Raw genomic sequence first — 15095 nt, 5'->3', positions numbered from 1 at the left:
TATATTTACAACTGAGCCGCTGCTTTCAGTGGAGTCCAGAAGACATGGTTTTATTACACTAATTACCAGTCTAATGGTTCAAATTTCTTGATAATCAATGGTTGTGTGCTGAAACAACTGTTGTCTACAGTGGTTTGTTTGTGTTCAAGTTCCTCTCGGTATCTTGCTGATAGCTGTCTCTCCATGAACTGTAAACCCACACTGATGTTAGATGTCATTTCTTTCCGCACAGCGCTCGGGGTGTGACTGAAGCAAGATAAGCACCAATGGCAGCAGGTGTGGTCAAAAGCTTGTCTGACTTTCGGCCAGCTCCGAGCTTCCAGCTCTCTTTTCTAAATCTGGGTCTTCACCAGGACATGGACTTCCAGGAAACGTCGGATGAAGAGGTGGAGGAGGAGGAGGAGGAGGAGGAGGAGGAGGATGAAGTTCGGGAGGCAGGATCAACTGACCCTGAGGACTGCCCCTCACCTACCCCTGATACACACATGGCCCAGACCACACTACAGCTGCTGAGATTCACCCAGATCATCAACACTGACATTCAGAGGTATTTCGGACGGAAGAGCAAAGACGATGACCCCGATTCTTGTAACATTTACGAGGACAGGTTTTATTCAGGTAAATCGGGTAGAGAGCTGTACTACGCTGACCTGATCAAAGTTGCACAAGATGGCGAGCAGGACGAGGAGGAATTGCGTGCGACTGCACATCCTCCCAGAGACATAGACACCCTGGCTCTGAAGCACGTGTGTAACAGGGAAAGCATCCAACAACTGGGACCCCTGGCTGAACTGTTTGAGTATGGTTTACACAAATACATGAAACCCACGGCCGTGAGGAGGAGAGACAACAGGAGGCAGAAAGTGGATCAGAAACATGCCCACGTTGTCCCGATGCACAGGCGAAGGCTGCCTTCATCATTCTGGGAAGAGCCTATCTCTCCTCTCCCTGCCTGCACCCTGCACACCAGCACACCAGATTTCAGTGATCTTCTGGCCAACTGGACTTCAGAGTCAAATGGACCTGAACTCCAGGTTGGGAGAGAAATCTCCACTGAAATAAACAGGCAAGTGCTGGAATCAGAGACCTACCAACTTGTATAGACCAGACCACACACCATCCATGCACCTGTTATTAACCCTTTCAGCGCCAGTGTTTCTACCACCCTTTAAGATGTTCTTCTTCTTGCGTATGGCGTGCACAGCCTAAAGTTGTAGGGCAACGTGTTCTATTTGATCTTATTTGATTGTGCACGCCGGGTTGATTGCATTTGTCGAAACAGGGCGGACCACGTGAAGGTTGCAACCTCCCACCCCTTGAAGATGTTAAATGTAAAGGAACTATCAAAGTAGTTCCAACAATTACTGTTTATTCTCATTTTTGGAAATGAATCTAAAACCCTATTTGCAAGAAAATTGTATAATTTATGGAAAATGCGAACATTAACATTAGAGAATATTCGCTGCAATCATTCCGTTTAGTTTTCCTGAAGATTGTCTTTAATGGATTTTGATTTTAAATTTCACATTGTATTTTATACGGTCAGATCGACAGCAAAGTGTGTAAATATAAGTAAGTCATATTTACATGTACGGATGTGTAAATACACCGACTCTTACATTTTAATAAACTATTACTGGAACTCATTGGTTCAAGCTGCTTATGTGTTGATCGGATCATTTATATTGGAATTGAAACGAATATTAATGGCAATCTATTCCCTTCAGCATTGGCCAGGTGTGTCACTGTACAGGTGGGATTCTGCGCTCAGTGAAGCAGGTAACAGCAACTGTCATTGGTGACCGCAGACAATCCTTGACTGGACGTTGCTGGCTATACCTTGCACTAAACGTTATTCCCTTATCGTGTATCTGTACACTGTAAACGGCTCGATTGTAAACACGTATTGTCTTTCTGCTGACTGGTTAGCACGCAACAAAAGCTTTTCACTGTACCTCGGTACACGTGACAATAAACTACACTGAACTGAAGACCCCAGCGAGACTTCCACCTCTCAGCTTCCTCACAGATAGCAACAATATCAAGCATTGTTTCCCATTTTTTGTGTCTGCATTGTTTGGCTTTTGCTACCTTCCCAACCCCTGGCTTCATAAACATGCACTATGCTTAACTAATAGATCAATATTAGTCAAAGTCAAAGTCAAAGTAGCCTTTTTTGTCGTTCAGACCGCAGAAATTCCGTTGCCTTGCAGTCCTACATATAGTAGAAAATGACAAAAACACACATTAAACACAAATTAACATCCACCACAGTGAGTTCACCAGGCACCTCCTCACTGTGATGGAAGGCAAAAGTCTTAAGTCTTTGTCTCTTCCCTTCTTGTTCTCCCTCTGCGCCGAGGCGATCCAGGCTTCGGATGTTGTGACCCCCGCCGGGTGATGGTAAGTAATATCAGTCCCGCGGCTGAATCCGAGCTCCGCGAACGGGCCGGTTCAACTCCGCGGCCCGGGGTGGTCGAAGCTGCCGAACAAGGGAAAGGGACCGACACAAAAAGCTGGAGTAACTCAGCGGGACAGGCAGGCAGCATCTCTGGAGAGAAGGAATGGGTGATGTTTCGGGTCGAGACCCTTCTTCACACTGGACTAAAGATCAGTATCAAAAGGAGTAAAGATAAAGATTCTACTGAGGATCAATATTAGGAAACGCTTTTTATTTACCCACTCGCTATTTTAATAGCAATGTATAATATTAGGCAAACACACACACACACACATCATCTTCCAAACAAGTTAGCTCTTCAGTATTCTTTCTACTTAATGAAATCTAGTGGAATCATCCATTGTATTGAAGGTTTGAGCTACGCATATATTTTAAATTCAAATACAACCTGACAACTGGTCTGATTCAGAACATCAATTTTATTTAAATGAAAAACAAGCAAATCTTCAGCTGTGAACCTTTCTGTGGAACAGAAACGGCAGGTCCCATCTCTGGAGTGTCGGTCGGCAGAGGTGACTCTGGTGATTACTTGTTTATATTACATTATTTACACATCTTCTCTCTGTCTCCATATGCTTAATAAACCCGTCTAGAAATGACAACAGATTTGACAAGGGAATTGCCACTCAATCATTTTAATTTTCAGTGAAACAGTGAACAGTTTAAATATACATTATTTATTCAGGATAATGATGTCGTTCCTGAGAGAAAGATTACAGAAACATGTGTGGTGGCTTCACATCTAACACTCAAGCACCAGCGAGGGATTTATACACACATGGAATCGATGTTAATACAATTCACATTTAATAACAATATCCAATTCATTTATAATGCATACACAATGAAGTAGCTGTTGACTGTAAAAAACAAAGAGCTGGAGGGACGCGGTGGGTCGGGCAGCATCTTTGGGGGATGGACAGACAGTACAGGTGTACCTCAGTACAAGAGAGGGTGGGACAGGTGAGGATGGGGGTGATGGACAGGTGGAAACAAGAGGGTGAGGGGTGAAGGCCACTAGGTGACAGGTGGGGGGGGGGGGGGAGAGAACATCTCTTGTTGTCGTGTTTCATAGCGTTTTGCCTGACCCTTCATCGATTGCCGATGAAAAAAAAATGCAGATGCTGCAAATCTGAAATAAAATCACAGAATGCTGGCAACACTCAACAGGTCAGACAGCATCTGTGGGGAAAGGAGCAGTTATGGTTAAACACACTTTAACCGTGAAGTTGCAAACAATGTGGGGAAGATGAGACTTAAACAGAACATGTTTTCTCTTTGTAGAAACGAGGAACTGCAGGTGCTGGTTTACACAAAAACACAAAGTGCTGGAGTAACTCAGCAGGTCAGGCAGCATCTGTGGAGAACATGGATAGGTGACGTTTCACAGAGTGCTGGAGTAACTCAGCGGGTCAGGCAGCATCTGTGGAGAATGTGGATAGGTGACGTTTCACAGAGTGCTGGAATAACTCAGCGGGTCAGGCAGCATCTGTGGAGAATGTGGATAGGTGACGTTTCGGGTCGGGACCCCTCTCCTGTGTCCACCTATCCCCTACAATCAGTCACCTGCTGCTCACAACCCTCCACTAGGGAGAGAGAGAGAGAGAGAGAGAGCCAAAGGTCTGGCATCACCACAAAGTCCCAAGCTCCTTTGATATCTAAACGTACTCGAAATAAGCAAGAAAAGTGTCTGTACTTTGTAACAGCTGCATCTTTATATAACAGCAGTAAATATGAATGGACATCATGTGTTGGGTCCCGGGTCTAGGTCTTCACTGCCATCACGCTCTTCTATAGAATGTTCTGGTGGTGAGGGAGAGGTGAATCTCGGCAAACCACACCATCGCCTTGAGTGAACTCACCCAGTTATCACAGTGCCTCATCCTCACCTCCTGAACACTGCCTGGTGTCATAGACATCAACGTAACGTCACACAGCAAAGCAGAGGGTGGTTTTACTGCAAATAAATACAATGACAATGAATGACTTAGTTATACAAAAATACTTTGCACTATTAGTAAATATTAATAAAATTAATTACACAATTCACAACATGTAGGACCGAGATGAGAAAATTATTTTTCACACAGAGTGTGGAGAATCTATGGAATTCGCTGCCACAGAAGGTAGTTGAGGCCAGTTCATTGGCTGTATTTAAGAGGGAGTTAGATGTGGCCCTTGTGGCTAAAGGGATCAGGAGGTATGGAGAGAAGGCAGGTACAGGATACTGAGTTGGATGATCAGCCATGATCATATTGAATGGCGGTGCAGGCTCGAAGGGCCGAATGGCCTACTCCTGCACCTATTTTCTATGTTTCTAGTTTAGCAACAGGTAACCAAGTCACTGCAGAAGCAGAGTTACTCAATACTTCACCCACTGTATCAAAAACCCTGGAAGCTTCAATAATATTAAAGATATTTAGGTGACAATAATGCCAGGGCCACTTTACCTGGTTAGTTTGTGTCTGAATAATTGTGTAAATATGCTTATATCAATGTTGTTATCGTTAATGAACACACACAGGAAGCAAGCGCCAAATGTACAAGTTTCCTCGCAAGTGCTGCGTTGAAAAGTGTCTCAAAATGTCCTTCTTTCTAAAATGACGGATGAACTTTGACCTGTAGTCAGCACCCAGCCTGAAAAACAAACAGTTGGTAACCAAACCAGCTGCAAGGTTGCCGAATACAGAACTAATCCATTCACGGGCGTCATGGTGGTGCAGCGGGTAGTGCTGCTGCCTCACAGCGCCAGAGACCCGGGTTCGATCCTGACTACAGGTGCTGTCTGTACAGAGTTTGAACGTTCTCCCCGTGACTCCGGGATCTCTGGTTGCCTCCCACACTCCAAAGACGTACAGGTTTGTCGGCTGATTGTCTTCAGTAAAATTGTAAATTGTCCCTGGTGTATGTAGGATAGTGTTAGTGTTAGTGTGCTGCCTGTACGGAGGTTGTACGTTCTCCGAGAGAGGGCTGGGAGGCTGCAACCTTCACGTGGTCCGCCTGTTTCGACGAATGCAATCAACCCGGCGTGCACAATCAAATCAGATCAAACAGAACAAGTTGTCCTACAGCTTTAGGCTGTGCACGCCACACGCAAGAGGAAGAAGGAGTGTGTGAGGATCGCTGGTCGGTGCAGACTGGATGGGCCGAAGGGCCTGTTTCCATGCTGTATCTCTAAATGAAACTAAACTAAACTAAACTAAACGAAATGAAAAATACAGAGGTCTGGCAACGCCACATTTATGAGCGATAGAGGTACTTCATAGCAAAAGGATTTGTGTATAGGAGCAGGGAGGTTCTACTGCAGTTGTACAGGGTCTTGGTGAGGCCACACCTGGAGTATTGCGTACAGTTTTGGTCTCCTAATCTGAGGAAAGACATTCTGGCCATAGAGGGAGTACAGAGAAGGTTCACCAGACTGATTCCTGGGATGGCAGGACTTTCATATGAAGAAAGACTGGATAGACTCGGCTTGTACACGCTAGAATTTAGAAGATCTTATAGAAACTTTAAAATTCTTAAGGGGTTGGACAGGCTAGATGCAGGAAGATTATTCCCGATGTTGGGGAAGTCCAGAACAAGGGGTCACAGTTTAAGGATAAAGGGGAAGTCTTTTAGGACCGAGATGAGAAAATCATTTTTTACACAGAGAGTGGTGAATCTGTGGAATTCTCTCCCACAGAAGGTAGTTGAGGCCACAGTTCATTGGCTATATTTAAGAGGGAGTTAGATGTGGCCCTTGTGGCTAAAGGGATCACGGGGTATGGAGAGAAGGCAGGGATGGGATACTGAGTTGGATGATCAGCCATGATCATATTGAATGGCGGTGCAGGCTCGAAGGGCCGAATGGCCTACTCCTGCACCTATTTTCTATGTTTCTATGTTTCTATGTTTCTATGCTTACCTGCTGGCTGGAGCAACACCTGTCTGTTATTCTATGTTGTCCGTGGCTCTAGCTTCCTTCTCGGGTGAGTTGCTTCCTGACAGTGTGTTGCTTTCATCCTGTGGGCTGGGGGCCGGTGGGCTGGGGGCCGGTGGGCTGGAGGCCTGTGGGCTGGGGGCCGGTGAGCTGGGGGCCTGTGGGTTGAGGGCCGGTGAGCTGGGGCTGCTCTGCACGGAGCCGACATCCTCCCTCAGTCTCTCCATCTCCTCGATCCACTGGAGAAATAATGGTGACAAACAAGCAGACTTTTCACACAGACAAATCCATTTAGGATTGAAATATTAATGGTCAAAGTGAGGAAAGCAACAGTAGACATATTATAACAGGATAAACAACATCGTCTGTAGGTAGACGTTTAAGTTCATGCTGCTTCTTTAAGCACGGCTGGTTATCTGCACGAGGACTCCCCAAGGAAGTCCTAATCTCATCAATTGTTGGTTGTTGTTGTTGAGAATCCCCAATAACAGCAACTAAATTCACCCCGGCAGAGAATTCCACAAACTCACAACTCTCTGGGTGAAAAACTTTCCTCATCTCCGTTCTAAATGGCTTACCCCTTATTCTTAAACTGTGACCCCTGGTTCTGGACTCCCCCAACATTGGGAACATGTTTCCTGCCTCTAGCGTGTCCAAGCCCTTAACAATCTTATATGTTTCAATGAGATACCCTGTCATCCTTCTAAACTCCAGAGTGTACAAGCCCAGCTGCTCCATTCTCTGAGCATATGACAGTCCCACCATCCCTGGAATTAACCTTGCAAACCTACGCTGGGCTCCCTCAATAGCAAGAATGTCCTTCCTCAAATTAGAGGCCCAAAACTGCACACAATACTCCAGGTGTGGTCTCACCAGGGCCCTGTACAACTGCAGAAATGTTGGTTGTTCTTGTTGAGAATCCACAATAACAGCAACTAAATTCACCCCGATTCAGTAAATTTAAATAGTTTGTTGTAGAAAAGGTCTGAAGAAGGGTCACGACCCAAAATATCACCTATCCATGTTCTCCACAGATGCTGCCTGACCCGCTGAGTTACTCCAGCACTCTGTGTCCTTCAGTTAGGTGTTGCCTAAATGGTCAGATTTTCATTAATACATTTTTTGGAAATCTATTTAGACACAAGGAACTGCAGATGCTGGGATCTTGTGTCGGGCACAGAGTGCTGGAGTAACTCAGCGGGTCAGGCAGCATCTGTGGAGAACATGGATAGGTGACGTTTCACAGAGTGCTGGAGTAACTCAGCGGGTCAGGCAGCATCTGTGGAGAATATGGATAGGTGACGTTTCACAGAGTGCTGGAGTAACTCAGCGGGTCAGGCAGCATCTGTGGAGAACATGGATAGGTGACGTTTCACAGAGTGCTGGAGTAACTCAGCGGGTCAGGCAGCTTCTGTGGGGAACATGGATAGGTGACGTTTCACAGAGTGCTGGAGTAACTCAGCGGGTCAGGCAGCATCTGTGGAGAACATGGATAGGTAACGTTTCTGGTTGAGACCCTTCCTCAAACTGATTGTGGGGGGGGGAGAAAGCTCGAGAATCTTTGTGTTCTGGAAATGTATTTGTGTTTCATAATGGACGTGACTTCTCTGAACTTTAGTTTAAATGCAGTGAATGCATTTTTCATCTTAAATTTCAATAGTGGAGACCTCAATTCACAAATTAATTTGTTTATTTTTAAAACGAGTGACTGTTTCTGTATGTATCATTATTTGCAAAAGATAAATGTTTCAAGTATGTACTGTGTATTAGTTTATGGTCTGGCCAGGTTTAACATTGTCGTTCAAAGTGAAGAGGAAACATAGAAACTTAGAAACATAGAAATTAGGTGCAGGAGTAGGCCATTCGGCCCTTCGAGCCTGCACCGCCATTCAATATGATCATGGCTGATCATCCAACTCAGTATCCCGTACCTGCCTTCTCTCCATACCCTCTGATCCCCTTAGCCACAAGGGCCACATCTAACTCCCTCTTAAATATAGCCAATGAACTGGCCTCGACTACCTTCTGTGGCAGGGAGTTCCAGAGATTCACCACTCTCTGTGTGAAAAAAGTTCTTCTCATCTCGGTTTTAAAGGATTTCCCCCTTATCCTTAAGGGGGAAATCCACGGAGGAGAGCCACTGCAATCGACAATTGCGCAAAAACGATTCTAACAGAGGAGAAATAACAAGTATATTTCAAAGCCCACGGGAGCGGAGTAATAGAGAGATTTATTGTGATTGTGAAACAATACCAAGTCTGAACTGTTTAAAAATGACACGTGGTCTTCCAGTGTATCACCAATGTCAGTGTAAACACACTCATCTTGCCTTCGACATTCTCACCCAGACGGTTCATACTCTCTGTAACAAACATCAGTGATCCAGATAAAGTCGTGTATGGAATATCCATTCCTCCCCATGTTTCACGTGGGGATCCTCGAGCATTTTATAAATCTGATAGCGAGCGACTGGCCCTGGCTACATTTCTATTGTTGTGCTGACTTCCATTTAAAGTGTTTACTTTAAAGATTAAGATAAGGAGCTTTTACTGAAGATAACCAGATCTTAATTTGTTTTGCAGTTGAGCTAGGGTGCAGAGTGTCATGAATTGTTTGTCCGCATTTACTTCTGTGAGCTGTTGCCGATAAGGACGGCCAGACCATAGTATTTCCACTGATTTAACTCACTATCATTTTCAAAAGCACAAGTGGGCAAAGGACTCGATTAGTCGTGGAGTAATTGCTTGGAGGAACTGAAAGTAGACAAAACATGCTGGAGTAACTCAGCGGGTGAGGTGGCATCTTTGGAGAAAAGGAACGGGTGACGTTTTGGGTTGAGACCCTTCTTCAGACTGAGAGTCAGGGGAGAAGAGAACTACTGGTATGAAAAGGTAAAATGAAACAAAACATGGTCTGTCCATTCCCTCCAGAGATGCTGCCCGACCCGCTGAGTTACTCCAGCACTTTGTGTCTTGGCCAAGATTCCAGCATCTGCAGTTCCTGGTGTCTCCATCTATTTGAGAACATTGTGAGTGCATATACTCTTGCTTCCCTCTGTACCAATATAGAGAGAGATACAACAGTGTGTGAGTTTTCCACACTCCCTGCTTCCGAACAGCCGAAGCATATTCTGATTCACATGAGTTTATTGCCAGAGTGGCCAATGTGCAATGAAAGTGGTTGTTCACAGCCAACTGCTGATGGAAAATGTTATATGCAGTTGTAGCGTGCCCACGAGCCTGCCACATTTTATATTGGTGGAGAGCTGGCCATTAAACTTTAATGTAGATATTAGATATTTTTTAAATGAACATTTGTTTTTACTATAGTTATATCACCTGATTAAGAAGCTAATCTATCTTCTCACTCCCTTCTTAAGCTGAATGTACATCTGCAGCTGGATCTGGTCTTGCAGGCAACATCCTATCCCTCACTGTGTGTCATGTTGTCACTTGCGGGCGGAGCACCAAGGCAAATTCCTTGTATGTGAATACATGGCCAATAAACTTATTACTCATTTATTCATTCACGAATCCTTCAGTCAAACCATGCCAAATACCATTTCAGTCACAGAGTTGCCCCAGCAGAACATGTAAGTGAAATGGCATGGACGAGATGGGCCGAAGGGCCAGATTCTGTGCTGTGTATCTCCATGCCATGTTTAATAACATCCCTCAGATTCAGATACATGTAAACTAATATTGACTAAATTCGTCATTGATCACTCATTTGTCGGACACGTAGTTCACAACAAAAGACTTTAAAAGGCCAAATGAAAGTAAGCGTACTGCGATCAGGTCGTCTTTCATCTTTGCAATTTCTTCAGGCGTGTCCTCTTTAATGCGATGAATATCGGCCAACAACCCTTCCATGGCGGCACGGGCTGAGTCCACGCTCCACGCCCTGAATAAACACATCGCAGAGCAGCGTTAGAGTTCCCCCCCTTCACTAGTACCTACTAGAGGTGCACACGGAACTCTGCCTGCCTGCCTGCACATATTGGCTTCATCAAACCCAGTGCAAAATCAATTCTAAACACCTTTAAAATCACTTCAAAAATACATAATGCAGATAAAAATGCTGGAGAAACTCAGCGGGTGAGGCAGCGTCTATGGAGCGAAGGAATAGGTGACGTTTCGGGTCGAGACCCTTCTGGAAACTCAATTGGTGAGGCAGCATCTATGGAGCGAAGGAATAGGCGACGTTTCGGGTCGAGACCCTTCTGGAAACTCAATTGGTGAGGCAGCATCTATGGAGCGAAGGAATAGGCGACGTTTCAGGTCGAGACCCTTCCGGGTCTCGACCCGAAACGTCACCTATTCCTTCGCTCCATAGATGCTGCCTCACCCGCTGAGTTTCTCCAGCATTTTTGACAACCTTCGATTTTTTTTCCAGCATCTGCAGTTTTTTCTCAAAATTATATGAAGTCATGATTAACAGGAGGCCACATTTTTATTTAAATGGTTATATTTCCATTGATTGAAAATGTTAGCAGATATGACATTTTAAAAACACTGAAAGCAAAATAAAAATAAATGTTTAAGGCCATAAAGTCATGAGATAGGAACAGAATTAGGCCATTCGGCCCATCAAGTCCACTCTGCTATTCAATCGTGGCTGATCTATCTCTCCCTCCTCACCACATTCCCCTGACTTCTCCCCGTAACCCCTGACACCCGTACTGATCAACAATCTATTTATCTCTGCTGTAAAATCGTATGTAATCCTGTTTAAAATTTGTTATCCTGTTCAAATTAATCCTGATCCCGTTGAAGATGGTATTTTATGCGCCGTGTGTGTCATCGTAGCCGGGTTACCTGTCCGTTACGCCCTCGCTCATCACAGCTTCTGACTTGGAATTCTCCAAATGGACCGAATCAGCCTATTGAACAAAAGATCATTGAGAAGTGTTTGTGCTCATGAAACAGGCACGACATAACACACTTATAAACCAGCTGGATAATCATTCTCTATCTGTGGGGGGGAGAAAACCTGACACATCCCTTACATTCAACTTCCTCACTCAAGGCTTGTCAGTGCTGGGAGACTGTCTAACCCCGACCTCCCTCACCCCTTCACCCCCTCCCCCCTCCCCCCTCTCCTCCCCCCCAATCTTTGCACATCGCCAATCCTTTCCACTCGTCGCTTTAGTTTCAAGTTTCATGTATCTTGGTGTGTTTTACGACTGTTGGCAGATCAATTTCCCTCCTGGGATAAATAAAGTTCTATCGTATCATATCTGTATCAGGGATGTCAAACCTGTGGCCCGCGGGCCGGATGTGGCCCGTGAAGGGGTCTGATCCGGCCCGTGGGATGATGTCTGCAATGCCGGATCGGGCAGCGTGCGCACGTGCACGGCGTGCATGAAGCCGCATTTTACCCGTGACCTAACATGAGTTTGACACCCCTGCTATAAACGGATGGATTGTAATCACATATTGTCTTTCCGCTGACTGGATAGCACACTGCAAAAGCTTTTCACTGTACCTCGGTACACGTGACAATAAACGACACTGAAATGAATGTCCCCGCCATTGATTTCTACCAGAACTGTAGACAAATATTTAATATTTAAATGATGTTTACCTTCCTCTTCTCCTTATGAAAGTCTTCCTGCAAGATGCCTAGTGCTTCCTGAAGAGTTAGTAACGCCAGGCTCACACGCTCATGTAATCCTTCCATTTTATGTTCTAATTGAGTTTCCTGTTTGTTCCTGAGGGAAGAGTGAGATTGTTAACTCCACTGTGGATGAGAACACTGACCAATGAACCAATGGTTAATGTCTTCTCCACAATGCTGAACGTATCAGCAAATTATCAGCAGTTTATATATGAATGGAATTAATTCTGGGCTTTTTTGAGACAGCAACTCCTGTAGATCCCCTCGATGGTGGGGAGGTCAGTACTGTGATGGACCTTCGATGGTGGGGAGGTCAGTACCATGCCAGCAGTGTCCACCACCCCCTCCTTTGATCCCGGGCGTTCGAGTTACAGAATCTGCCGTGAACATTGTGATCACAATAAACATTACTTCATCGATAAATCCGCAAGGATGATGAAGAGATTATTTTAATGGAATTTGGGAAATGACATGTGTAGATGAACTGCAGATGCTAGTTTATGCCGGAGATAGACACAAAATGCTGGATGCACCTCTGCTCAGTCCGCCTGGGCCTACCGGATCTCCCAGTTGCTAAACACTCTAACTCCCCCGCCCGTTCCCACACCGACCTTTATGTCCTGGGCCTCCTCCATTGACCAGTGCAAACTGGAGGAGCAGCACCACATATTTCACTTGGGCAGCTTACACCCCATCGGTATGAACATTGAATTCTCCAACTTCAAGCAACCCTCTCTCCGTCCCTCCCCCACCCTAGTTTCACCGTCCTCCTCGCTGTCGACTTCCCCTCAGCTAACAATGAACCATTCTACATTTCCTTGTGCATTGTCTGCTTTGATCTTTTGTTTTCACACCTCACCCGTCCATATCTCTAGTCTCCCTTTCCCCTGAGTCTGAAGAAGTGCTGACCCGAAACATCACCCATCCCTTCTCTCCAGAGATGCTGCCTGTCCCGCTGAGTTACTCCGGCATTTTGTGTTTATCTGGAGAAATAACAAGCTTCCTAACCGATCAAGGATCTCCGCTTTGAGGACTTTCTCGATCAAGATCGTGTTGTGAGCAAACGAGTTCTGCCAGCTGCTTGACATCACTGTCCAGCCTCACGTTGCTTTCTTCCAACCTTGACTGGAAGAAAAAACTTTTATAAACTTACTTTTTCCAATTTACCAGAACCAACTTAACATGACTTTTATGTTTTACTCGACTAAGTGGGAACCGTTGGGTCCCAGTCGCAAGGGAGGCCTGGTCCCCCAAACGCAACCCGTTCCCCCAAAGCAATGTTCCACCACTCTCCCATAGCCCCTAACTGCGCAGGCGCGGCTCATTTCCCCTCATCCCCCAGTAGCTCCCGGTCTCACTCTGACTTCACTCAGAGGCTCTCTGCCGGACGCTGCTCACGGACTCAGCCCCACCTCTGGGGAATTTATTATCCGTGGGTTACCTTCATGGTGAATGACAGGTGAGAAGACCAATCTGCTGAGATGAGATGGTCGAGATGAGAGTTTTAGTAATAGTATAGATTAGATAAACAGAATGAAAAAATCATAAAATATAGAAAACAACAACTTAGACAAGAGACAATGGACAATAGGTGCAGGAGTAGGCCATTCGGCCCTTCGTGCCAGCACCGCCATTCAATGTGATCATGGCTGATCATCCCTAATCAGTACCCCGTTCCTGCCTTCTCCCCATATCCCCTGACTCCGCTATCTTTAATAGCCCTATCTAGCTCTCTCTTGAAAGCATCCAGAGAACTGGCCTCCACCGCCCTCTGAGGCAGAGAATTCCACAGACTCATAACTCTCTGTGTGAAAAAGTGTTTCCTTGTCTCCGTTCTAAATGGCTTACCCTTTATTCTTAAACTGTGGCCCCTGGTTCTGGACTCCCCCAACATCGGGAACAGAGGACACGGGGTTAAGGTGAAAGGGGTGGAGGGTGGAAGGTGTATGGAACGAGCTGCCAGAGGATGTAGTTGAGGCAGGGACTACAATATTTTAGTAGGACAGGTACATGGATCATCTTTCATACCTGGAACAATAATGCTCACTCTTTACCTGTGGAAGTTACTCCGAATGATCCAGGAATGTTGGGTCGGCATGGTGGCGCAGCGGTAGAGTTGCTGCCTCACAGCGCCAGAGACCCGGTTCAATCCTGACTATGGGTGCTGCCTGTACAGGGTTTGTGACCACGTGGGTTTCCTCCGGGTGCTCCGGTTTCCTCCCACATTACAAAGATGTGCGGATTTGTAAGTTAATTGACTTCTGTAAATTGTCTCTCGTGTGTGTACGGGGTGATCGCTGGTCGGCACGGACTCGTCGGGCCGAAGGGCCTGTTTTCGCGCTGTATCTCTAAACCAAACCAAACTAAGGGTAATGGATGAAATATTGTACGCACCTGTTGGTCTTTAATTGATTTGATGATATCCTCACTGGGTTGGTGAAAAGTGCTCCATTCACTGCCACTATTCTCCCGCAAGTCCTTCTCAAAGTTGCCTCCCACCCTTTCCAATCTATGCAGGTTCTGTGTAAATACATACAAGGGCCAGCATCTCCTTTATCAATTATATCACTGATGAAAGTGCAATGTAAGTTACTGATCAGAGCTGCCTGATACACATTACAGTACATCAGTGTAAAAAATAATGGTAGTTTATCAAGTGATGGGGTTTTATGAATCTATTCTTTCCAGGACAAATGATCAGTTTGACAAATACAATTATAAGGTCAGAAGTGATAGGAGCAGAATTAGGCCATTCGGCCCATCAAGTCTACTCCACCATTCAATCATGGCTGATCTATCTCTCCCTCCTAACCCCATTCTCCTGCCCTCTCCCCATAACACCCATAATTATGACTTTCAATAGACATTTGGACAGATACATGGATTGGAAGGGTTTAGAGGGATATGGGCTAAATACAGGCCACTGTGGCTAGCCCAGTATGTCAACTTGGTCAGCAGGGATGAGTTGGGCCGAAGGGCCTGTTTCGGTGCTGTACAGATCTAAGGCTCAATGAGATGTTGCCTGACCTGCTGAATGCCTCAACTAGGATGTGTGACTCAGTGGGTCAGTGTTCCCATTGAACCCTCCTGGCTATC

The 15095-nt window shown here is 45.6% G+C and overlaps 1 protein-coding gene across 1 annotated transcript; it reads left to right on the top strand.

Annotated features, from left to right (window-relative positions):
• The first annotated feature begins 239 nt into the window (after window positions 1–239).
• percc1 (proline and glutamate rich with coiled coil 1) lies at window positions 240–1156 on the top strand. The gene has a single exon (XM_033040258.1). It carries the CDS (start codon window positions 267–269, stop codon window positions 1101–1103), a length of 837 nt encoding a protein of 278 aa, XP_032896149.1. The 5' UTR covers window positions 240–266; the 3' UTR covers window positions 1104–1156.
• Window positions 1157–15095: the final 13939 nt, after the last annotated feature.

This window comes from Amblyraja radiata, chromosome 22 (assembly GCF_010909765.2).
Source record: "Amblyraja radiata isolate CabotCenter1 chromosome 22, sAmbRad1.1.pri, whole genome shotgun sequence".
Taxonomy (NCBI): domain Eukaryota; kingdom Metazoa; phylum Chordata; class Chondrichthyes; order Rajiformes; family Rajidae; genus Amblyraja; species Amblyraja radiata.
Note: the sequence above shows the minus strand (reverse complement) of the source record. Positions and strands in the feature narration are given on the sequence as shown.

Coding starts and splice junctions, on each gene's coding strand:
- percc1 (XM_033040258.1), top strand. CDS start 267: ATGGCAGCAGGTGTGGTCAAAAGCTTGTCTGACTTTCGGCCAGCTCCG.